Source organism: Corythoichthys intestinalis, chromosome 12 (assembly GCF_030265065.1).
Source record: "Corythoichthys intestinalis isolate RoL2023-P3 chromosome 12, ASM3026506v1, whole genome shotgun sequence".
In the NCBI taxonomy this organism is placed as follows: Eukaryota; Metazoa; Chordata; class Actinopteri; order Syngnathiformes; family Syngnathidae; genus Corythoichthys; species Corythoichthys intestinalis.
This window is the reverse complement of record NC_080406.1, coordinates 33,682,400-33,707,544: the sequence shown is the minus strand read 5'-3', so window position 1 is coordinate 33,707,544 and position 25,145 is coordinate 33,682,400. Positions and strand designations below refer to the sequence as shown.

The following is a 25,145-nucleotide window of genomic DNA, read 5'->3' as shown; positions in this document are numbered from 1 at the left end:
CCTACAACCGGGACGTCATGAGGTTTTGTAACATTTCATTAATAAATGGCCTTCAACTTTAAATGGTAAATGGTGTTATACTTATATAGCGCTTTTCCACTTTTCAAGGCGCTCAAAGCGCTTTACACTATCTCGCCATCCACCTACTGGTGACGCAGCACCAGGAGCAACGTGGGGTTCAGTGTCTTGCTCAAGGACACTTAGACGAGTTCATCAGGGCGGAGAATTGAACCCACAACCTCTGGGTTGGGGGACAACTACTCTACCACTGAGGCTCTTCAACATATTTCTTCTTTTTTAAACGACTCTAATTTAACAATGTGCATAAACTAGGGTCGTAAATGGTGTTTCCTACTAAAAGATTCTCGTCGTGCAAGTACCTGAATTTCCCAGGATGCTGTGAAGGCATCACCGTCTAACTCCTGTCGCCTGTTGCTGCATGTGACGTTGCCGCAAACTCAGTCAGTCAGTCAGTCAACTCAGCACAACATTCCCGTTTTAGTGCGTGTTTTGTGGGATTAACAAATAAGCAATGCGCCACCCTACCTTTTATACCCATTAAAAGCCTTCTTGAGATGGAAAAGAACTCCGTAGAAGATGACTGCGTGGATTCGGGAGCAGAAACTGCGGGGTGAGTAGCAAAAAACGGGGCAAGAAATCACTACCAGATGCTCCACTACACATTAAGAGGAACATATATGTTGGAAGTCACGTGAGTTGTGATTTCAATGTTTTTCAGACATTAGTCATACATGGACCTCGCGAGTGGTATGTTGTTGTTGTTGTTGTTATTGTCGTGTAGTAACCCAAACAAGCTAGAAGGAATAATCTCATGAGATCCAACACAAGAAATTGGCTTTTAAAATTGGCTTTTATTTTTATTTTAGTCATCACTTTTTTTCTTTCATTGACTGCACGTCTTTCACCATCAATGGCCGCCAGTGAGTTAATATTTGGGGGATTCAATAACGAGGGTACTTTATTTATTATTCTCAGTAGAAATATAATGAACTCTAAATCCACCAAAAATATTTATCATATATTATATTCCAATCATTATAGTATATTTTGAGGTGAAGGGGAAAAAAATATTCATATTTGCACAATTCATGAAAAATATTTCAGCATTGCTGGTACTAACATCCCTCAAAATATAAATGACTATTTTAAAATTTGGAAAATATGAATACACTGGTTAAATAATATTTGAATCAAAATATAATGGATTGATTTAACATGGTTTTAAATACGACTGTGTCATATTTTTAGCCATTTCAATGTTAATGTAATAAGAATAAGAAATTAATTAGATGAAGTTTTTTTTCCAATTTTAAAACATGTTTGTAAATATTATAGCTTTGAGTGTAGTAACTCCAAATTTAAGACCTGTTTTCTCTGTGCTGTGTTGGATCGAATCAGATAACAAGAGCATCCCTAATATTGTGATGGATTAGACTAGCTGTCGATAATCCGGATGACGTTGAGCATTAACATGTTCACTTTTCTATTAGCCACTTGTGTGCTTGTCCCCGTTCGTTTGTCGTCGAGTAAGCCACGTCCCTAATCTTGACCCACGAGGTGTCCTTCTCAATTAGGGATCCCCCTAAAATGGGATTAAGGGCGATTGTCTGGATTAAATCGCATCAAACTGTTCTTTTTCTACATCTACAAAATGAGGGAACAAAGTAGACCCCACAATTTTCCTGCCTTTAGAGGTCTTTTTCCTTTGTTGCCATTCTGTGTAAATTGACACTACCCAAAGCTAACAGCAAATAGTACAATTAAAGAAACAGAATGGGAGTACGGCGTCGATGCTGGAATTCCCCGACCGAGTGACGGCGTCTATTCCATACTTTGATTGTCGTCCCGGCAGCCGAATTTGGAGCCAAAGTGGCAAAGTGGGAATCGGATCAACCATGAATGCTGTCTTTCTGATCTTTTTATTTGCATTTTTGACAAAGCGGCATGAAAGTTTAATGACAGGCAAGGGGATATTCCATGGACCAGACCACACAGGATATGAATATTTTGAATTTTAAAGGCCTTTCATTCATCAGTTTGTCTTCCAAAAAGTGGAGGAGTTTGGTGTCAGTCCAGAGCTGTCGGGTCAAATTGAAGTCAACACTCGAGTGGCTTGTTGTTTTCTTTTCTGCTAGTGGCCATTATTGTCTTTGGACATAGCCACCGGGGTACAAAGTTGCTCCTGTCTGCTCCAAATTGTCACTTTTGATTGTATTTTTTTCCTTTTTGCATCCTTCCTGTGATTCATTTTAGGGTTAGCAGCGTCTACATACAGGAGCGTATAAATCATTTAGACTGAAAAGGCCTCCAAAAAGGCATCACGCTAGGCCTTGACACTGACTGGCGACCTTTCCAGTGTGTAACCTGCTGCTTGCGTTTTCATTGGATACTGCATTTACAAGAATGTCGGTCATATGTTCCGATAATTAGATAGCGACAGTCATGTATAGGCTTTAACATTGTGGTATTTTCTGATACTGCCAGCAAATTTCGAAGGTTGTTTTATACTATCAACGAAATGTTTGGGGAAAGGATTTACTGTAGATAGTATTGGGCCACAATTTTACATTGATTTGGGCAATGAGCAAAACTCTAAATTGGTTTGGACAAAAGTTTGGATTAAATGAGGCAAACGTTTTAATTAGCTTCTGGCAAAACATTGATCTCAGTGATCTGTGTAAGCGTTGGGGTTGGTTTGGGCTAACGATAAATATTAAAGGTTTAGACAAAATGTTACATTTGGCAAAGTTTTGTGGGATATGTTGAAACCAGTGTGAACAAAAGTTGAGGCAAAAACTTCAGTTGATGTGGGTAAACGTTAAGATAAATCGGGGAAAATTTATGTTAGCTTGGGCTGGTTTGGAAAAAAACGTTATGTTAATTTTGGTGTGGAAAAAAAAGAATACATTCTTATTCAAAGGTTTTCCTCCAAGTTGCATTCATTCATTCCTTCATACACAGTTTTGGTAATAACTCTGGCTAAAAGTTTACAATGGTCTGGGCAAAAGAATACTTGGGTGAAGATTTTGGCTAAAGGTATATTTGGGCCAACTTTTAATAGCTTTGGACTAGGGCTGCAGCTCTCGATTATTTTAGTAGTTGATTAATCGATGAACTAGTTAGTTCGAATAATCGAGTAATCGGATGATGAACACGAAAAATTAAAATACCTGAGCTGAGCCTCAAACGATATAAAAATAAATAGATAAATAAATAAGGATCTATGTACAACAAAAGAACAATCAGCTAAAATTACATAGCAAAAGTCTGCTAGCTTAAATGCTATACAACACTAACTTTTTTTTTCAATGCTCTTAACAAGTGGTTCAGACACATATTCCCACAAAAAAAAGCTAAATATACCTGTTCCTATAAATAAATTACGAATGCATGAAAAAAAACATTAGCGCAAACAAAAACTTGGCTTATGTTGGTCTTAACATGGAGCAGTTAGATTCAGCCATGTGAAATGAGGCAGACTAGAGGGCACTATATCCACCCAAATGAATAAAACTGAATGCAAACACTTTCAAAATAAACCATTACAACGCTACTTTAATTAAACAAATACTTGAAGCAGCAAAATTTTATTTGAATCTTTTTTTCTAATCGAAGACTCGAGTTAATCGATTAACCGTTGCAGCACTACTTTGGACAATAATTTAAGTTTTTAGGCATATAAGTTTAAATTTAGTTAAGGAAAACAAAGTTACTGTTGGTTGGTTTGACCAAGTATTTACACAAATTTCTTTTTTATTGGCCCTTGTTTTGACAACCATGTTTTTAAAAATTGTCTTATTTTTTTCATCCAATGCAGGTCTGATTACAGTCCCTTGCCATCGACTAACTGTAAGTACAACACACAATATCAATCAAAAAGTTTTGGTTTGATTTTTTTTTAAATATATTAATAATACTAATTGTGGACCTTTAACTTATTCACTTCCAAAGACGGCAACAGATATCTCACATTTATCTCATATTTATCTCACACGAAATGTGTATCGGCGTCAGTGGAACTGAAACATGGTCATTCGCTTCCAGTATATGAGCAGGTCCAGTAGTTAAACATTTTTGTGGGTCATGATGAGGATTAGAGTCAATAGTTTGTTAATCTGCCAATCAGGAAATCCTGCATGACGTGTGTTTGAGCCGCACGTCACAAGGTTCTGCAACCAATAAGCAAAATATTGTTATTTAACGCCAATTTAGCTAAAGCGGCAGCTTGTTATAATATTGTGGCTGGTTCACCGTTGCCATGGTTGTAGGAGCATCCTAGTGTGTCCTGGAATTTAGGTACGCTATGTTCGAGCAAAAGTTTAGCTAGGTGTAGATTGTATAAATTGAAAGGTTAGACTTGTCAAAATGAGACAGAGACATGCACATAGGTCGTGCTTTTGTAACTACAAGACACGAAAGGGTGACACATGCGCTGATAGACTTATGACTGTGCGTGCTGTTAAAACATGTGGAGGTGCATTGTGAAGCAGACTTGGCGGCTTCTGTGCTTTCCTCATTAAAAAACCCCAAAAAATAGCTGAACTAAGCTTGGGTAAAAGTTTGTTTTTCTTCAGTAGTTTGGGCAAAGGTTTTCTAGAAAGGTTTAGACTGATTTTAGGTTTCACTAAAATGTATGGGCAAAAGTGTCAATATTTTTGGGCAAGCAATTTGGGATGAGCTTGTACTAAGGATGTCCCGATCGCATATTTTCGCACCCGAGTCATAGTCACCTGGTTTTGAGAATCTGCCAATACCGAGCCCTGATCCGATACAGGGGGGAAATAAAGTGTTGTTTAAAAATTTTTTTTAAACATGTTACTGTCCCACCGTGCCCCCTTCATAACTAAAATTATTTTCAAACAAGAATAACATAGAAAAATGCTTGTCTATATTAAATGCTTCATCGCGGGATTCCCCTCAAATCCACTCACTCTGCTGAGAACAGCCTCTCACTGCACAAGGAGTTGCCACAGCACATTACCGCTAGTGTTTACCAAGCTAAACGATGATTGACACATTTGGGCCTTTGATGGTAGCTGTACCAAGCTTCTCTAGAAAGATCAAAGCTACTGTCAATCATCGTTAACTTTAAATGGCTAACTCCAGGGCACTGATGACCAATAAAAGCAGCTGGAGGGAGAGTGAGCGGCTATACGAGCATGAAGAACAAATATTTTTTTCACCCAATTCCGATCCTCTGAAAAATGGCGCAATCGGCCCGATTTCTGATCACGTGATCAAATCGGGACATCCCTATCTTGTACGAATTTAGATTGGTGAGGAAGGTTTTGAGCAGAGAGGTTTGTATTTTCGACCAAACTTTTAGAGCAAAGTTGTAAATGTGTTTGAGCAAAGGTTTGAATCGGTCTGATGCAAGCGCTGAATTGATGTGGGCACAGGTTTAGCTTCCGTTCAAGTTTTTATTGGTTCAAGGAAAGGTTTTTCTTCCTTTTCTACACAGTTGTAGACTGCTTTGTGAAAGAGGTGTTACGGGTCCCAAAAATGGTACCAGACAACAAATACAATAGTCTGTGGAACAGACAAAAGTGCATGAGGAACGAGGACACGATGTTGCTCACGTGCTGTCCAAATTCAGTCTGAAATATGGGCGGAAGTCCACATCTAAGACGAGGCCAGACGGCAGCATTTCCGGTGTCAAAAGTTCCACTTACTTTTTCCTTTTAATTATACAATTAATAACAAAATGAACCTAAGGGTGAATTTTGTTCCTTGTGAAACCACAATTTATATTAATATGATTACATATTTTTGTAGTTACTACACACTCCCCCACAACAAAAGTGGCTCCCGACACTTGCAACAAACAACTTAACTTAATACTCTTTTCTTATTGCTATACCTGTCACGGTGCATTGAACTTCAAATATAAGACTAAGGTATCTATGTGTGAAATGTACAGTGTGTATAAATGGTTAATAAGAGTGAATAGGATATGGGAATGTCAGGTGTATGGGTGTTATGACAGGTGTCAATTGGTATGACGGAAAGAAAGGCTGTGGATAGTGGTGAGCATAAACTGTGGGTTGAGCTGTTATTGTACTGACTACAGGGCGTTGTACATAGGTTGGATTCCCCAGGGATCTGTATGTGAACACTTGGCCAGGACGCCTGTCTCTGGTGGATCTTCTTAGTGTTGGCTGAGTGTCTGCCTGTATCTCTGGGCTCTCTCTACCAAGATTTTCAATCTGAGGCAACACTCTTTCGTCATGGGTCAGCTCCTCTTCAGTACCAAGCTCATTTTCGTCCTGCTCTTGTCTTTCCTCATAGCCATTGTTACTTGCAGATGAAGGCTCGACGGGACCAGTGCCATCTGGGTTTGTTTCTGCCAGCTCGTGGTGTTCTGATACCTCACAACTCGGTCGAGGCATAGCGCTATCAGTCTTTGTCGGTATTCTTGGCATGCGCAGCCAGTAACTTGGGCCATCATCCTCTTCATCTGATTCACTCGTGTCATGATTCTGTGTCCGCTCAATTGACCTTTCTGCTTTCTTGGATGGTTTGTTTCTTTTCCAAACAGGTGGATTTTCTGCTTGCAGCTCTACAGGTAAGTCATTAACTTGGAATAACATGTTTCGGTGGAGAGTTCGGGTGGGACGACTCCCTGTCTCAGGACTGACTTTATACACAGGATTATCACCAACCTGTTCCCTCACCACGTAGATCGTCTTCTCCCAGTATGGCTTCAATTTGCATGGGCCACCTCTTTCAACGACATTACGGACCAAGACCCTGTCTCCTATCTGTAGAGTCACACCTCTGTTTCTCTTGTCATAGTAAAATTTGCCTTTAGCACTTGATTGTTGACTGTTGGTGTTAGCTATTTTATAGGCTTCAGTCATTCTTTCTCTCCACTTTTCTGCATATCCTCTAGCAGTGGTTGCTTCTCCCTCTCTTAACAGTCCAAAAAGGAGGTCAATCGGAAGGCGAGGATGATGACCATACAACAAGTAATATGGGGAAAAGCCCGTCGACTCGTGTTTAGTACAGTTGTAAGCGTGAATGACGTGTGCGAGGTGGTCCTTCCAGTTCTCTCGTTCTTTTTCTCCAAGTGTGCGGAGCATTTGTAACAGTGTTCGGTTTAACCTCTCCACAGGATTGCCTTGTGGGTGGTAAGGCGAAGTTCTGGAGTGCTGCACACCAGAGAACTGTCTGAGGGTTCGGAACAATTCGTTTTCGAACTCCCTGCCTTGGTCGTGGTGAAGCTTTGTTGGATATCCAAACCGTGGGACGAAATCATTAAAAATCTTGTCTGCAGCTGTTTTGCCTGCTTTATTTCTGGTGGGATACGCCTGCGCAAACCTGGTGAAGTGATCCATGACGACCAGGATATATTCATATCCACCGCGACTGGTTTCCAAATGGAGGAAGTCAATGCAAACGAGTTCAAGGGGTGAGCTTGATGTTAGGCTTCCCATGGCTGCTCGGTCATGCATAGCTGGCTTTTTCTGTTGTATACACTGACACTTTCTTGTGATGTATTGCTCAATATCATTTTTCATAAAGGGCCAATAAAAGCGCTCTCTGGCCAGGCTCAAAACTCTTTCCACACCCACATGTCCCATGTTATTGTGCAGGTATGTAAGGGCTGTTTGCCTATAAGTGGCTGGTAAGACTAACTGCTTGCGACCCAGCGTTTTTCTATACAAAAGACCGTTCTCTACAGCTAGTCGGTTCCACTCCCTAGAGAGTTTTCTGGTGGGTTTGTCCAATGACCTGCGTTGGTTTTCAGTTATTACTGCAGCGTTTTTCTTCAATTCTAAGATTTTCCCAATGGCTGGGTCTTTCTGTTGTTCACTGACTAGGTCGCTGTGTGCAATCACTGGAAAGGGGTCTGTTAGCGTTGGGGGGTGAGAGGCCATGGTTAGAGCTGCCACCCATGCTACTTCTCCTTGCTGCGCAATTCTACTACCTTCCCAGGCTGCACATACTGCCTCTTTTGACAAGTTCTCACTACACTGACCCATATATGCATTGATGTCGAAGGGATATCGCGAGAGCGTGTCTGCATCAACATTCAATCTGCCAGGTTTGTATCTTATCTCGAAGTTAAAGTCTGCAAGTTGTCCTACCCAGCGATGACCTACAGCGTTAAGCTTAGCTGTACTCATCACGTAAGTGAGAGGGTTGTTATCGGTATAAACAACAAAACGAGGAGCATAAAACAAATAGTCCCTAAATTTGTCGCATACCGCCCATTTCAAGGCTAAGAACTCAAGCTTACCACTGTGGAGATGGTAGCTTTTTTCTGCTGGAGTGAGTGTACGGGACCCATAGCCGACTACTCTCATTTTCCCACCCTGATTTTGGTACAGGACTGCTCCAAGGCCTTGCTGGGAAGCATCAGTGTGTAGTACAAAGGGCTGGTCAAAGTCTGGGTATGCTAGCACTGGGGGGTTGGTCAGAACATTTATGAGTTCTTCCAGGATCTGCTGATGTTCATTAGTCCACTCTACCGGGGTGCGAGAAGGCAGTTGCGGGCCTTTTGTTTTTCCCTTGGCCGGCTTGGGTGGTGATGGACTGGACTTTACCTGGAGGAGCTCATACAGGGGTCTTGCAATGCATGAAAAATCTTTGACAAATGCTCTGTAGTAGCTCAGAAAACCTAGGAGTCGTCTGACATCTCCGACTGTGGCTGGAGTTTTGTCTTTCAGAGTCTGTACTGCCTCGACATCCTTCGGGTCCACTCTCACACCATTTTCAGATACTAGCCGTCCAACATACCTGACCTCTTTTTTAAATAACTCACACTTTTCTGGCCTCAATTTTACACCATGGCTCTGTAGTGCTTGAAGAATGCGACGCAACACTTTGACATGTTCTTGGAAAGACTGAGAGAAGCAGAGGACATCGTCCAGATAGGGAATGCAACACTCATCCCTTAGTGTGTCGAGCATTTCTTCCATGCTTCTTTGGAAGGCTGCTGGTGCGTTTGTCAATCCAAATGGCATTCTTACCCACTCATATAAACCCCAAGGTGTGATAAAAGCAGTAAGGTGCCTTGAACCCTCAGCAATGAAGCCCTGATGATAGGCTTTGCCCTGATCTAAGATGGAAAACCAGCTATAACCTCCAAGTGAATCGATCAAATCTTGAATGCGAGGAAGGGGATGTCTGTCGGGTACAGTCTTTTTGTTGAGCAACCGATAATCAATACAGAGGCGCAGCGACCCGTCTTTTTTCCTGACACATACAATCGGTGCAGAATATGGAGACTTGGATTTGACAATCCACCCCTTGACTAACAACTCTTGGACATGCTCTTTTACCTCCTTGTACAGTGGCTTGGGGATCGAGACATAGGACTTCTGTACAGGAATGTCATCCTGAAGCTTTATTGACATCTGTAGAGAGGGGATGCACCCAATGTCACTGTTGTCACGGGCAAATGCGAGAGACTCTTCATGAAGCATTTCCTCTACCAGCTGTTGTTGCTCTGGTTCAAGATGGCTTAAGTTGACAGGTGGTTGCCAGAGGCCAGTTGCAGGTGGCACTGTGGTGGTGACGTTTACTTCTGCCTCAACAACCTGAACAGGCATCATCTCATCTGACTGTGACGTGATCTTTCCCAGTTCAATTACTTTGGTGATGTGCTGGATAGAGCCTAACACGGTTCTCTTCGGAAGTACGATTTCGTGTTTTGTGTGGTTGGAGATGGGTACGTGAATTTGAGGCCACCTGCTCTGACTGATATCTAAAAGACCTTCCCCAATGCTTAGTTGTTCTAAGCATGTGGGCTCTTCTGGTGGTTCATAAAGCACGACAGGGTCTGACGTATCGAGTGTAGGTGGGACTCTACAACGTACATTGACAGTTTTCCCAGCTGGGATGCTTACATCTTTACCCACTCTAATCGTGGCAATGATGTCATTTGGAGTTTTCTGGATCTGAGTAAAATTCACCATGGCTATTGCTTGTTCTTCCTCAACTCCGAGGGCCTCTTGAAGAAGACTGATCACCATCGACTGTGTTTCGACCGAAGACTGTGGTCCATTAACCATTTCATCAAGAACATTTGATCCAATAATGGGCTGTGGAAGGTGAAGCTGACTCACTAAGAAAGGAACCTGTACTGTGAGAGCTGGGTTGTCGTTACCCGGCAGATTGACCATCAGCTCCACCCAACCATCATACGGGATTTCCTGCCCATTTGCAGCATATAGGCGAAAGCTTTCCCCTGCATCAAGAAGGTCATCCAAAGGACGCACTGGATGATTAGGAATAAACCTTTCCCTCCATGGCCTGTCAATAATGCTTACTTGGGAGCCAGTATCAAATAATACTGTTGCTGTGTAGCCATTTATGAAACATTTGAGCAGATTTTTCTTTCCAATCAGGGGTACTTTATGGGTGACTTTGTGGGTTTGTCTTGTGTCTTGAAAGCGGGGTTCATTAACTTTCTGCTGTTGTGTTGATTGTTTTGAGCGTCGTGTGTAGGTTACTGAGTGGGACTGGAGCTGTGAATCGGCCTCTGGTTGTCCCTCAGCAAAGGCCGACTCCCGTTTCCCTGTTGCCTTCCTCTTTTGGAACAGCCAATAGCTCGGTGTCCTAAATCACCACACACAAAGCAATGATCACAGCTCTCTAAACCATGGCGCAAACAGTCATTACAGATGGGCACCTTACTCTTTCTCAGACTAGAAGACAGACCTGGTGGGAGATGTGCGGCATTGCTGGAAGCGGCCATGGGATGGAGTTGGGTCTGTGGCAGTTCAACTGGCTTAGTAGTGTGAGCCTTGAAGTGAGCTGTTTGTGCTGCTCCTGCTGTTTGTTGGTCCATCAAAGCGGCTACCATTTTCGTCAGACTCTCCACTTGAGCGCTGAGGTTTTGAATCTTGTCATCTTCTCTACTGTCCACATGTTGGTCTCTGCTGTTCACCTGGACACTGTGTGCATGCATTGCTTTTGGTTTGGAGAATAACCCAAGCCGTCGCTGATGTTCATTTTCATCACTAATTATTTTTGTCACCCATCCAACAATGTCCTCATCAGTGATTTGCTGATTTGAGAGAAGTGGTCTTAATTGTTGCCTGATGTCTGAATATTTGGAGCTAAGACCCTGGTAGATGGTATGTAAGAAAACTTCTTGGATGGTCTTGGGGTCATAGCGAATATCTGTGTTGGCCTGCTTTGACTGGAAGAGGATTCGCTGTTTTAGCCCGATCATTCGATATATAAACTGCTGGGTGGGTTCGTGTTCATTCTGTTTTGCACACATTAATTCCTGGAACAGTTCTGTACTTGCCTTTTCACCTAGATGAGATCTGAGGAAGCCCTTCAGCTCACAGAGAGTTATTTCGTCTTTGTTGGTAAGCATGTCTTTGAACGCCCCTGGCTTAATGATCTTTAAAACGCCACGGATAACTTCTGCCTCAGTGAAACCCTCTTTGGCGCCCTCATCAATTTGCTTACAAATATTGTTATATGTAATTTCTGAATTTTGATCCCCAATCTGCCCCCCATACACCTTAAAATCCCTACGCTGGAGATAAGGTAAATCTTTGGGAGAGATTACAGTTGGTGTGCCATTCATAAGGTGTGTGTGACCAGGTGTTTGTATGTTATGTGGTGTGTTCATGCTGTTCTGATAATATTGTAACTTTCTGCCCAACTCATCATGCATAGCTTGCAGTTGGTCTACACTATGAGTGTTAGTGTCTTGGTTGTCAACAATGGGTGTAGGATAGCCCCTAGTGGCATCTATGGGAAGTGCTATATTTGCTGCTGGGGTGCTTTGGTGAGCATATGCTGGTGTTGTGAGTTCTGTTGGAATGTTCCTAAGTGTCTTTTGCTGTGGTGTAACCCTAGCTGGGCTACCAACTGTATCGTGATTTTCAATCATTGTACAAACTTGCTCATCTAACACAAGTAAATGACTTACTCCCTCATCTTCAGACTTAATTAAAGTATCAGATTGCATGTAGGCAAGGATGTACTCAACACAACTTTCTTCATCAGCAGACTCCAGATGAGTTGACTCTTGTCCATCTCCTGCAATGTCTTTGGCTAGTTCGTGCAGTTCTGTTGCTGAAAGCTTAAACAAGTTCTTCTTTATGGCCCAAACGAGCCGTTTTCGTGCAGAAGACATGGCACGTGCAGGTCTGAAGTACAGCAGTGCAGTTCCCTTGGATGGACGAAATCCCTTTCCTGGATTCGATCTCCACGGCTGGACACCCACCAACTGTCGTCACGGCTGCAGTCACGTCTTCTCGCGTTGGCCTCGTGGTTCTTTTATCACTGGACCTCACTCGTCTCGGTGTTGGATGGAGCGAGATCCCGGACGAGCCCCCAGAATTTGTTACGGGTCCCAAAAATGGTACCAGACAACAAATACAATAGTCTGTGGAACAGACAAAAGTGCATGAGGAACGAGGACACGATGTTGCTCACGTGCTGTCCAAATTCAGTCTGAAATATGGGCGGAAGTCCACATCTAAGACGAGGCCAGACGGCAGCATTTCCGGTGTCAAAAGTTCCACTTACTTTTTCCTTTTAATTATACAATTAATAACAAAATGAACCTAAGGGTGAATTTTGTTCCTTGTGAAACCACAATTTATATTAATATGATTACATATTTTTGTAGTTACTACAGAGGTATAAATAGTTTAAACCAAAATTCTTCAGCAAAAGTGCTCAAGTAAACATAGTAAAGATGGCAAACATATTTTAGATAAGTTTGGGCAAAAGTTTAGATTAGTTTCAGCAGATGTTTTCATACATATGTTTGACCAAATGTTAAGGGTGTAACGGTACATGTATTTGTATTGAACCGTTTCGGTTCGGGGTCGTCGGTTCGGAACAGAGGCGTACCGAACGAGTTCCTAACGTAATGTAAGCCTTACTTTTCGAGGCTGTGAGTAGATCAGGTTACAGTTTCTTTGTGTAGATTATATTTACTCCGTCTTCTCTACTATAATGAGGACCAACACGGTAGGACAGTATAAGAAACGTCAACGGCGCGACAACGTAGCCGCCGCGAGAACGCAGTGAAACGCGGCCGTTGAAGTCAATCAGCCAATGCACACCAGTCGCAGTGCGGCCGCGTGTCAGAAGCGGCTCAACGCAGCGCACAAGAAAATAACCGCAGTTTATTATTTGACGCGAGACGCGGCCCTCCTGCGTCAGTACATAGCCAGCATCGGGCAGACCGGAAGTCACTCGTGTAAAAACACGGTGGATCCGGTCGATTTTCAAACTAATATGCAATCGTAAGTCACTTTTTTGAGTCCATCAGATCTCTTGAGTGGTAGATGGGGGCACAGTTGACTTGTCTTTGTTGATTTACTGCTGTCTTCTCTGCTATAATAATAACCAACACGGCCCTGTGGGCAATACAAAACCCTCCCACCACAACAAAACAAGTAGGAACTAATATTCACATAGGAACTAAAGTTATACAACATAAAATGAAATATATCAATCAGTGTTTCCCACAGGATTTTAGGAGACTGTGGTGGGAGGCTCTCTGACCATAGGATTTTTCGAAACTGTGGTGGTGGGCTGCATCGGAGTCTGACAGCCACACCATGTCGTGCCACGGCGAATTTTTTTTTTTTTTCATTATTTTTTCCCCCCAAGAAGAACCATAACAAAGATATATTTGAAATATTTCATTAGCTAGGCTAATGTTATAGCTCTCAGCTACGGTACATGTATGTAAAATGCGTTGCTGATTACAGCTACGTTACCCTATGTAATAATGCGACTTTTTTTCTCGTAGCAATAGTACGACTTACATCTCGTAGTGACTCAGGGTTGGCAACCCAAACTGTTGAAAGAGCCATATTTGACCCCCCCCCCCCCCCCCCCCAAAAAAAACTGATACAGTATGTCTGGAGCAGCAAAAAATTAAAAGCCTTGTACAAGCCTTATAATTATCAATACTAGCTATATTAGCCTACTATAAAAATGAATAAGTTGGCTTGAAATACATAATTAGCCTTCATGATTAAATGTTTATTTTCCCTGCAGTGGATCCTATAGCGCACCACGTGACACACCACGTGGGGATGGCGTGGCTCAGTGGTAGAGTAGTTGTCCCCCAACCCAGAGGTTGTGGGTTCAATTCTCCGCCCTGATGAATTTGCCTAAGTATCCTTGAGCAAGATACTGAACCCCACATTGCTCCTGGTGCTGCGTCACCAGTAGGTAGATGGCAATATAGTGTAAAGCGCTTTGAGCGCCTTGAAAGGTGGAAAAGCGCTATATAAGTATAACACCATTTACCATGACTACTCTGTTGTACGATGACACCACAAGTTTAACTTCATTACAATATTAATGAATTGAAAGAATGTTTGTATCATGTTTGTCCTCCTAGAAATCCTATTAAAACAAAAAATATATTTCCCTCCCCCATCTTTTTCCATTTAAAAAAAAAAAAAAAAAAAAAAAAGCTCCGAAGCAGCACTAAAGAGCCGCATGCGGCCCAAGAGCCGCGGGTTTCAGACCGCCGTCGTAGCCCTCCTTTTTCCTTTTTATTTGACCCTCATAAGTACTACATTACCACAACAATAACAGTCCTTCTGTCAACTGACTCATTTACAGGACTGGGGGAATTCTAATGGCCGTGTAAAGTTTTTCTTGATTCGGTGAGAAGGTGAATAGTTTTTTCCCCGTTGTTCGTGAACTAAATTTCCACAAAAACGCACATCGAGGTACCATTAACTTAGCAAGGAGAGGTATGAGAGTCATTTTTCGAGTGTCCCAGAGCTCGCGAAATTGGGGGGGCGAGGGGCGCATTTATCCAACTTTCGTCAGCCGTAATTGTCTGAAGTTGGCGCGTCGGTGTTGTGCCGAAAAATAGCCACTCCACGCGAAATGTCCCCCCTGACGGGAGCGCCCACACGTCACTCGTACAAACAGCCTTTTCTTACCAATCGATGGACACGGAAACGACGTTCTTGTACCGTGAATATGTATCATTTTACTCTGCTTGAACTAATAAATACTTTACTGTCACCAACGCTCTGAAAATAGAGCAAGGCTTTATTTTGGGCCCCGCCTCTCTGCGCAAGTTCAATCAAAGTTTGCTTTCCGTCCAAGACGGCCGTCCACCGCTCACTTTCGCCGAAAAGTCCGATCCAAACTATTGTAATGCCCCGGATATGGGGAAGAAGGAGAGAAGTCTGTATTTGCTTACCCACTTGATTGTGGTAACAATAATAAAGAAAAACAATAACAAAATAACAGCGGGCTGCTACGACATGCGACCGCTATCTCTCGCTATCTCGCTCGTTCTCCCATTCTTCCTACTCGTTCCCCTTGCGTCTCTTAAATGAATAAATAAATAAATAAATAAAATACTACTCTAAAATGCTGCTCTCACTCGCGCGGGTAGTAGAGTGGAGTGGGCTACAGCTGTGTAATCGGCTGACTGACGCATCTGATTAGTATCTTTTTTATTTTTTTTCGGCGGGGGGGGGGGGGGAGCGCAAACGAGACTGTGGCGGGCCCAAACGAGACTGTGGCGGGCCGCCACAGTCTCTTTCATTGGTGGGAAACACTGTATCAATGAATACTACATCACATTTGTAAAATATAAACACATAATAAAATAAATAATAGCCCATTTAAATAGAATTAATTGAAATGAGCAAAAACACCTGTAATTAAATAGTAAGATCCTGCTTACACAATTAAATTTATTAATTTCTGTGTGGCACTTTGAGAAAATCCACCAATAAAGCTTTTGAAAACCGTTCCTAAGAAAAAAAAATGATTCATTGAGGCATTTCATTTGTAAAATACATGTTAAAATCTTTGTCATTGGGATTGCTTTTCTCTTTAGCACAGGACTTTTTTTTTCTTCTTTCTTTCAGAAACAAAGCTGACCAATACGCGGGGTCTGAAAGGCAAATTGTTGTTGGATTATTATCTTTAAATACCCGCTACTTTTTGAGCAGAATTCTAGCTTTTTATAGGCTAATGTTCCTATTGTTGAAAGCACACGTGTGTAATAAACAACTAGCACATTTAAATTTTGCATTTTGTTTTCTTACTGTACCGAAAATGAACCGAACCGTGACCTCAAAACCGAGGTACGTACCGAACCGAGATTTTTGTGTACCGTTACACCCCTACCAAAAGTTAGAAAAAAGGTTACGTTTGGAAGAAGGTTTTGATTGGTCTGGCAAAGACACATTTGTAAATACTTAACAGACTGATATTTTATGTGCACAATAGGATATACACACTCATTGAGCCAACACATACATTTAGTCACATAAATTTATTCTCACACACAGTCATTGGTCTTCTTGGCTTACTTTCTGTTTAATCTGCTCTTTTCTATGACATCATCACGAGATGTGCCAACATTGAGCACGAAGAAAGTAAAAAAAGTGTTGCAAAGTCAAAAAGCCAAATGGCGGGCAGCATTCCTGCACTAACAAACTCCTAATGGCTCTAATGAGATTCCTCATGGGAGAACTCCATACCACCAGACCCAACCTCCACCAACGTGGGACTTTACTTGCAAATGCAGTCTGAAAATTTAAACTGTAACTATGAACTTGATTTCGGACTGTGTCTGCATTTAGTTGCAGCATAGCATAAGGGCAAAAGAAGCTCTTAGTCGCGGAAAAAAAGGGATACTTTTAACAGGTCCATCATCTATTTGGGTGCAGTCTACATAACTGATCCAAAACCAAAAGTGAGTCAAATTTAGACACAAGTGTTCTGGAGACTTTTTGGGCAAAAAAGTTTGAAAAATCATTTAGGCAAAAGCTGAAAAGATATTGGACTAAAGTCCATAAAGGTTTGACTTGAGATTTCTTTGGGCTAAAGTTTAAATAATGTGGGGCGACAGCACAAGCCCAAGGGGCAGATACGTCACATCATGTAATTTTATGACGCCTGCAAATGTACAGTAATTTTTGGGCAATAGGTCGCTACCTTTTTCCCCTGCTTTGTACCCTGTGGTTTATTTTCTAATGCAACTATCAAAGATTGAGGACTACGGAATCAGATTAGGAACATTTACTGCATTGCTGAATAAATTTTAGGAGATGTAAAACAAAGGCTTGCTAAGATTGCAATTTCAAAGGGCATTAAATGCGAATACAAAATAAAATTCCCCGAGTGTTTCTTCAAACTTTGAAGAAATATATGTTCATTTAAAAAAAAATTTAAATACTTGAGCTTAGCCTCAAACAATATCAAAAAAATAAATAAATGAAGATCTAAGTACAACAAAAGAAAAATTGGCCTACTTGTATCGCAAACAGCCACTAGCGTAAATGCTATAAAATGCTAACTTTTTTTTTTAACAATGCTCTTAACAAATCGTTCACATATTCCTACAAAAAAACGGCTAAATATACTTATTAACTTAATTACGAATACATTAAAAAAAAAACAGAAAAAAAACATATTACCTTACTGTATGTTGGCATTAACAGGGAGCAGCTGGATACAGCCATTTTAAATGACTTACGTCATATTCACTGCCAGATTTAGAGGGCAGTGTATCCACCCAAATCATAAAACTAAATGCAAACACTTTAAAAAAAAACATTACAATGCCAGTCTAATTAAACGAATACTAGAAGCAGCAAAATTTGATTCGAAAACGTTTTTCCAATTGAATTACTCGAGTTAATCAATTAATCGTTGCAGCACAAATACTATATATATATATATATACTGTATATATGTATATATATGTATATATTTTTTATTACAAATAAAAAGAGAAAGTTATTAAGTTTAAAAGTTTTTACCCAATTTTTTAAATGTTAAAATAAATATAAAAATGAAAAATATCCAAGAAAATATTTGCTGTTAGAGGCTCAAAAAAGTGCATTAATTGCTTGAGAAAAGGACAATTTTTAGATTAACAATGTCTCAAACAAATTCATCGACTATCCAAATAGTAGTCAGTTTATATGAAAATCAAATAGTTTTTGATAAGTCGATTAATCGCGGCAGCTAAGCTGGCAGACATTAAGGCTCTGCACAGAAAATCATTACTACATTGATAGTTTCACACCACTGGGAAACTTAAGGTGGTTTTGGAAACTTTAAGTGGAAATTCAATTTTATTTTCATTCGAATAGGCGACGTGTGGATGGGTGACCTTCAGCGGGATCCCTTCCTGGTGAGTGTGCACCTGATCGCGGACCCAGGCGAGGGAGGCGTCCTCCAACGGGCAGCAGATAGCATGCTAGCATGGCTTCACCCCGAGCTGCAGCTCTTCAGGGTGTCCGAACGCGCCGTATTCGCCGAGTGCACCCGACCCAAACGTCACCACGGACACCAGGGGGCCGCCCCTCAACCGGCATTGGCGGTCATTTTATTCCTCCAGGAGGGTGGCGGCGGTAGCGAAGAGCTGGGGCGCCCACCTTGGCGCTACCATCACAGCGAGGAGGTGAGCGGAACACAAAGGTCCGAGGCGACGGTGTCCACGCAGGATTTTTTCACCCTGGGGTCAGGAACCCCGGTGTGGGCCGTGAGAAGGGTGCGCTACGGTAAAGGGACGCTACGGTTGACGGTGTACTGCTGCCATGACAACTACGCCCACACAGTGCGCTTGTACAAGCTCCTTCTTGGACGCCGCCTAGCCCACAAAAAACACGACTTCTGCTTCCTGGTTGTGTACTCCAACCCCCGCCTGGAGGTCCAGATGGCCTTTCGAAGGTTGCCCAGGGGGAGGCGCCCGGCGCCACTGGACTCAGCTGTGGTAGAGGTGCGGGTACGAGACGTGGGAGCCCTGGTGCCACTCCTACCCAACGTATGCAGGCCCATTAGTGATATAAGGTGGCAGACACAAGACTACGACGGAAATAAAATACTGCTTCAGGTAAGAACACTGGTCTTCAGTTTTTGTCTACTGTGGTCATCACTAGAAATATTTTAATTTTCTCTTCTCTGGCCTTCTTGGATTGTTTCTGTTTTCTGATCTTTTTGTCTCTAGTCTTAGTGTGTGTATTCTCGTTTTCTCTCGCCGTACTTTATATCCTCTGTTCTTTCATCCATTGTTCTGGACATCCGGTGTCATCTTGTGTTCCTGTCACCTGTCTTGTAGTGTCGTCTTGTCTCGTGTCTTGTCCTAACTACCCTTCTCGTCTCGAGTCGTCTTTCGTCTTATCTTCTTTTTTTCTTGTCTTGTTTTCTTGTCTCTTGTGCTGTCTTACCATCTCACCTTTTGTCTTGTCTTCTTGTCTCTCGTCTTTACGTCTCATCTTCTCATTTCTTGTCTCATCTACTTTTCTGCTCGAGAGTCTCTTGTCTCCTCTTCTCCTGCCTTGTCTTGCTTCAGTCTACTCTTGTCTGACCTTTTTTCTCTAGTGTTCTTGTCTTTTGTCTCATCTCTTTTTATTCTGGTCTTTTCTTCTGTGAACTTTTTTCCACTGGTTTTCTTTTTAGTTTCATTTTTGGATTTTGGTCTTCTGTTCTCATTTTATCTTCTTGTAATCTCTGATCTTGACTTCTCTTTCTTATTTGCTCCGGTCTCCTATCCTCCATTGTTTTCGTTTTGTCTTCTCTTATATTCTTGTCTCTTCTTTCCTCGAGTCTTCTTTTCTTTCCATCTTATCTTCAATTATCATCTCTTGCCTTCTTTTTGCTCCGCTAGTCTTGTTTGCATTTCTTATCTGATTTTCTGCTATTTTCTCTGTTCTCAAATCTTCTGATTCATGAATCTTTTCTCGTATTGCATTTCGTTGGCTGCTAGTTCTGGATGTGTTTTTCTGGATTTTTTTTTCCCTTAGCATAAACTTACACACACATACAATCTAACTGTCACTATCAGTTTCAATGTGTGGGGGGACTTTGGGGGTCCAGGTGGTTGGAGATTAATTTGGAAAGTGCAATCACAGTAAGATTAAGCATCAGACCATTAGACTAACAATGTGCTAATGTGTGCTGACGACCACACTCAAGTGACAGATGCTCTTAACCCTTTATAGGTCACCCATTTAGCTCGTTAGAAGTTCAATTCGTATTGATTGGGAGAGGTTGGCGGCAAATGATCGTTGCCACCCCTCCCAATAAAGATGAATTGGACATCTAGCACACTCTCTGGCACTGAAAGATAAGCATTCACAGGCAGTCCACCCAGTTTAAATTGATTGGACCTCTATCCTTGTCGAAGGCAGGCAATGAAAAAAAAAAATCATAAATAAACTTAGTCTTATTTGGGTGGTCAGACCCCTTTCTCGCAAATACTCTGGAAAACTGAAAACTCATCAGTACATTTCAAAATCCCATTCAGATAGAACAAAAAAAACTGGGAAAAGTCAATTGTGATGTCCATTTTCTGTTTACACTGAACATTCCAATTCAGTCCCGATCTAGACAAAGTCCCTTTCATACAGACTACCCTGAAGATTGACACTGCAAAAATCAATTTGGTGCCAATTCAGACCATAGCCTGTTGATCAATGACTACCTTTGGAATTGGAAAATCTGGAATGTAACTTTTAGACGGAACAGCGCAATGTGACAAAACCAGTTTCAACAAATAGCGTGAAAGGTTTTCAACGAACTGGGACAACTTTGCGTTCGAACAGTACAAATTAGGTTGGCTTTAACACAGAATCTGAGACCACTTTTGTTTCTTTTCAGGTACAAGATGCTCAGTGGAGCCGTCGCCATCATCACTATCCTAATCGGGCGCCCCCTCGCCACACGGTGCCCCGTCATCAGGCATCACTGCGCTCGCTCCCGCTATGCAGTGAGGAAGACTTCTATCCCGAATGGTGTCTATCTTCAGAGGGCCAGGGAACGGGTGGACGATCTGACTCTCTCTTCTCCCTTCCCAACCTCAGCTCCTCCCCAGGACCTCCAGCCACCCCGCCTCGTGGGGACCGTCGTAGCCGCTCCCTTCAGCGGAGCGCCACACTCGTCCCTCCCTTCCGCCTCAACGTGGATGCTCTATTAGGCGCTGAGGAAACAGACGTGGACACGGGAACCACATTCCAAACGGGCGGCGTGGACCTTAGCGTAGTGTCGGCGTACGTTCCCAAAGCAGGCACGCCAGTGTCGCGCAATCCAGAAGAGGGGAACGACTCTCTGGAATCCCTCAATGGGGGCAAGCGTGAAAAAGGACACAAAGAGGAAATTGTAGAGGAATTTTACATTTGATGTATCACACCATGCTGCTTTTTGGGGCGCAATTCCCTATTCTGGGAAACATGACTGTTGCTACATTGTGTAAATGGTTTTTTAATTATCTTCATGTTTACAGCTAATGTAAAAAATAAAGCAGAACTTTTTTTCCATTTTGTTACTTTGGTCTGATAGAGAAAAACACAGTCAGACATATTCAGTCATTCATCTTCTGCGCCGTTTATCCTCACGAACGTTGCGGGGTTGCTGGGGCCTATCCCAGCTCTGGAGGCGAGGTTCAGCCTAAACTGGTTGCCAGCCAATCGAAGGGCACACATAGGCAAACAACCATTCACGCGGGCACTACAGACACAATCAGCATACAATATCATTTCTGGGGAATGTGGGACAAAATCAGAGTACCTGAAGATTAAACCTTTCATCTCAGAACTGTGATGCGGATGTGCTAGTACTCAGCTATTGTGCCTACTAGGGGTGTGACAAAATATCGAAATGGTAATATATCGTGATACTTCGTATCCCAAAAGCAAGGGTGTAGGTTTGCATAGGGATGGTAGGGACATAACACCACCAACTTTTAGGGATGCTCAAATTATTCCCACCAACTTTTAAGCAACATTATTTACATTATATAATGGGTTCAGTTTTATAGGTAATTTAGATTGTCTTCCCATATCTTGTAAGTATAGAATTGACCCTACTATTATTAGTGAATTACTTTCATTATGTTCAGACATTTACCCTTTTTCACTTGCTGAATGTGCCGGTCCATTTTTTCCCCTCAAATGCACGTTTGATTGGCTGATGACTAGAACCCCGACATTCACACAATCCCGACAGAAATGTCGACATGCCGCCTCCTCCGCCCCCTTTGAAGAGGAGGGATTTTTTTTTTTCGGCCAGCAGCAGCAGCCACTGTAAGTAATGTAAAAAAAGACGTCAATGTTGTGGAGGTGGGGAACACACCACTAATTTTGCTACGGAAAGTCAGATCTATATCAGAGTTAACATTAAACTGTTTGAACTTGCTAACCTGTAAACCTCGAATAGAAAGCTGCTTATAGAGGTGTCTTCCTGTATGTTTTCTACTCTTAATGTTAATTCAACTGTTCATTTTGTGCATTCATTCCTTAACTAAAATGTACATATTTTCTACATTATTTAAAAAATATATTTTTATTTGCAGCCTATGCATTTTTTATTTATATATTATTTATTTTTGTTATTGTTTAAAAAATAATAACAATAACACGACCACTGTAAATTTCCTTTATATGAAGCAAGCATTTTGAAAAATGACTTTCACCCGTAAAAAATAATTTTAACTTTTTCATTTTTACGTAGGAACCAGCTATTTTTGAGAAATGTACCCAACCTGTTTGGTCTTCTTAATGTCCCGTCCCCAGCAAAAAGTGTACATGCAGATCATGCTGTTATAGCATCCCTACCAATGTTGAGACCAAGCAACCGCCCTTGCCCAAAAGGTTATAAATATGCTCCTGCCAAGAATTGAGATATCGTTTTAAAAAGGTGTCAATGTCTAAAAAAATACATAAAAATTAACCAACAAGTTGCTACCAAAATCTTCTACCATAATAGTGTCGCAGTTAACTCTAAGGCCGCATTGACGGTGCTCAACGCCCAAACCATTTAGACTGGGAACGTTCGTTCTTTCGAAACCAGAGCATTCAGTCATTCTGTCCGATTTTCAGGGCATTTACAGGTCACTTGTTGTTCATTTTAGGGCATTTGCAGGTCATTTCCTGTTGAGTTTGAGTCACTGCCTATTCATTTGGGTGATTCTCAGAATACTTCCTGTTCTGTAACTCAAAATAAACAGGAAGTGACCCATAAACTACCCCAAAATCAACAGGAAGTAACTGAAAATCAACAGGTAAATGACCTTAAATGGTCCAAAATTACCTTATTACTGTTAGGGCCTCTGCCCCTTCCTCCTGAGACCTAAGCCACCTCCGGCAGGTGTGCATGTTTTTACTGATTGCAGGTTGGACGACGACGGGTGGAGCGACCACAGGTGCTGGCAATGCCAATCAACCATCCATAAAAGCCAGTGGACGCCTCCAACTCGTCTGGTTCCACCGTCAGTTGTTTCTCGCATTACTTTGATACGTTCTCCTGATCACCGGCTCACGACTTGTTTTTTCTCTCGCCCCAGGACCTGTTCTCTGCGCGCCCCTTGTCGGATTCCACGCCTGCCTCCCTCCGAGTTCCCTCGCCTCACGCCAGCTCAACTACCCCGAGCCAAGTCATCAGCCCTCGCCACATTCTTGTGATCACCAATAAAAGATTACTCATCTCACCCCTGTGTGTCTGCTCTGGGATCCCCTCTTGCTCACGCAACCCTAACAATTACCTGGCATTGGCTGCCACTTCCAGCCATTGACGTTTAATCCATTTGAACTGGGAGGGTGCATTCGTTCATTCGCTGCCATCCCTCCCACTTCAAACGGATTCGACGTCCAATAGTGATAAACTCATTCCAATTCACAGCAGAACCTTGTTTTTTTCTGTTTATTAGTTGTTTGTAGAATATCCTAGAATTATTTTCCGACCAATGTATCGATAATCGTTGTATCGCCATATCGACAGATCATCATTATCGTGAGCTTTGTAACACAAATCGTATCGTATCGTGAAGTACCAAGGGGTTCCCACTCCTAGTGCCTACCTAGCTGGACATACTGTAATGGCAAAGAAAATAGATAATATATTTTCAGACCACACTCAGTGAGCAATTCAGTCGGTACGTGTGAGTCAAAAGTGGGAACCCTCATTCTGCAAGTGTATTTGATGAAGTGGATAAAGTGGCCAGTGACAGTGTGTGGGTTTTGACGTCACATACTGTGTGGAAATTCAATACTGCCCTCGTGTGTTTGTTTTGATAATTGCACTTTCGAATACCGCTATCAGTCAGTAGGGATTTACTGCATGCACTACAATATCTACCCTGAAAGTGGAGTGCACATTATGACTGGCAGCTGCCAATCAAAGCAGCATTTAATAGGAAACTGAAAAGCAAAAACATCTTTTTGTCTCAAGAAGTTCCATGAAATTTTATCTATGTCAAAGGAACTTTTTTTTTGTATTTCAAAGCCCAATTTGAAACTCCACCTTAGAACCCAAACAAATTGATATCCTAATTTGATTCCTTAATTTGGAACCTTTTCTTTAGTTTGAAATTCTACACTGCAAACCTAACTTGAGTGTCCCTATTTTTAACCTTAATTTGAAATCTTTGAAAGCCTACACTGGAACTGTTAACACCCTGGTTAGGAACCTTCATTTGAAACCCTGACCCGAGTTTGAAACCCTAATTTAAAACCCTAACCCGAGCTTGCAACTGTAGTTTCATACCCTAAATTGAGACTCTAATCATAGTACAAAACTTAAATTTGACATCCTTATTTGAGTTTAAAACCGTAATTAAAAACCCTAACGCTAGTTCGAAACCATACACTAGACCCCTAACTCTAGTTTGAAATCCTAGTTTAAAAGTCTCATTTGGAACCAAATCCGAGTTTGAGCCCTAACCCTAGTTTGAAAACCTAATTTTGAACCGTAACCCACACCATATTGGCAGTTATATTTTATTATTTGAACCAGTACATAATTACTAAGTACAATGAGTACGTTAAAATGCATGATATGATACCATTAGTTTTTCTTAAAGCAACACTAGGTGACTTTTCAACCTTTCTAAAATATTTTCATAACAATTGTGATGATATGTCAACTGACAACTAATTGAATGACACCTCTTTTATACCTTGACTGGGTTTGTATCGCTTTCACTGGCACTAATCAACTTTGAGGAGGGTGGCAGTAAACCTGCCACACAAAAAAACTACAAATGCGCTGACTGCTTTATGGTATACGTCACCTCCCCCTTTCCCCATTCATTATAAATACGTAAGTCAATGTCAACGCTTTCGCACGAATTCTGCGAAGATGGCAGAGCAATAAGAGACAAAACGTTTTGTCCGAGGAGACAAAAATAAAAGAAAAAGGGA

General features: G+C 41.8%; 1 protein-coding gene across 3 annotated transcripts; it reads left to right on the top strand.

Annotated features, from left to right (window-relative positions):
- Positions 1–430: 430 nt before the first annotated feature.
- Positions 431–21,684, top strand: LOC130927243 (protein FAM124A). 3 transcript variants are annotated; one of them, XM_057852931.1, is made up of 5 exons: positions 431–631; positions 3,839–3,870; positions 18,102–18,844; positions 20,611–20,719; positions 20,814–21,062. In XM_057852931.1, exons 1-5 carry the CDS (start codon positions 576–578, stop codon positions 20,924–20,926), a joined length of 1,053 nt encoding a protein of 350 aa, XP_057708914.1. In that variant the 5' UTR covers positions 431–575; the 3' UTR covers positions 20,927–21,062. The 3 variants fall into 3 exon arrangements, with proteins under 3 accessions (XP_057708914.1, XP_057708912.1, XP_057708913.1); XM_057852930.1 differs by adding an exon at positions 740–768 and having other exon boundaries at positions 439–631; positions 20,611–21,684; XM_057852929.1 differs by having other exon boundaries at positions 432–631; positions 20,611–21,684.
- The last annotated feature ends 3,461 nt before the right edge of the window (positions 21,685–25,145 follow it).

Excerpts from the sequence above, each read along its gene's own strand:
- LOC130927243 (XM_057852929.1), top strand. The coding sequence starts at position 576 with ATGGAAAAGAACTCCGTAGAAGATGACTGCGTGGATTCGGGAGCAGAA. Across the intron at positions 632-3,838 it reads TCGGGAGCAGAAACTGCGGG|GTCTGATTACAGTCCCTTGC; the intron begins GTGAGTAGCAAA and ends CATCCAATGCAG. Across the intron at positions 18,845-20,610 it reads GAAATAAAATACTGCTTCAG|GTACAAGATGCTCAGTGGAG; the intron begins GTAAGAACACTG and ends GTTTCTTTTCAG.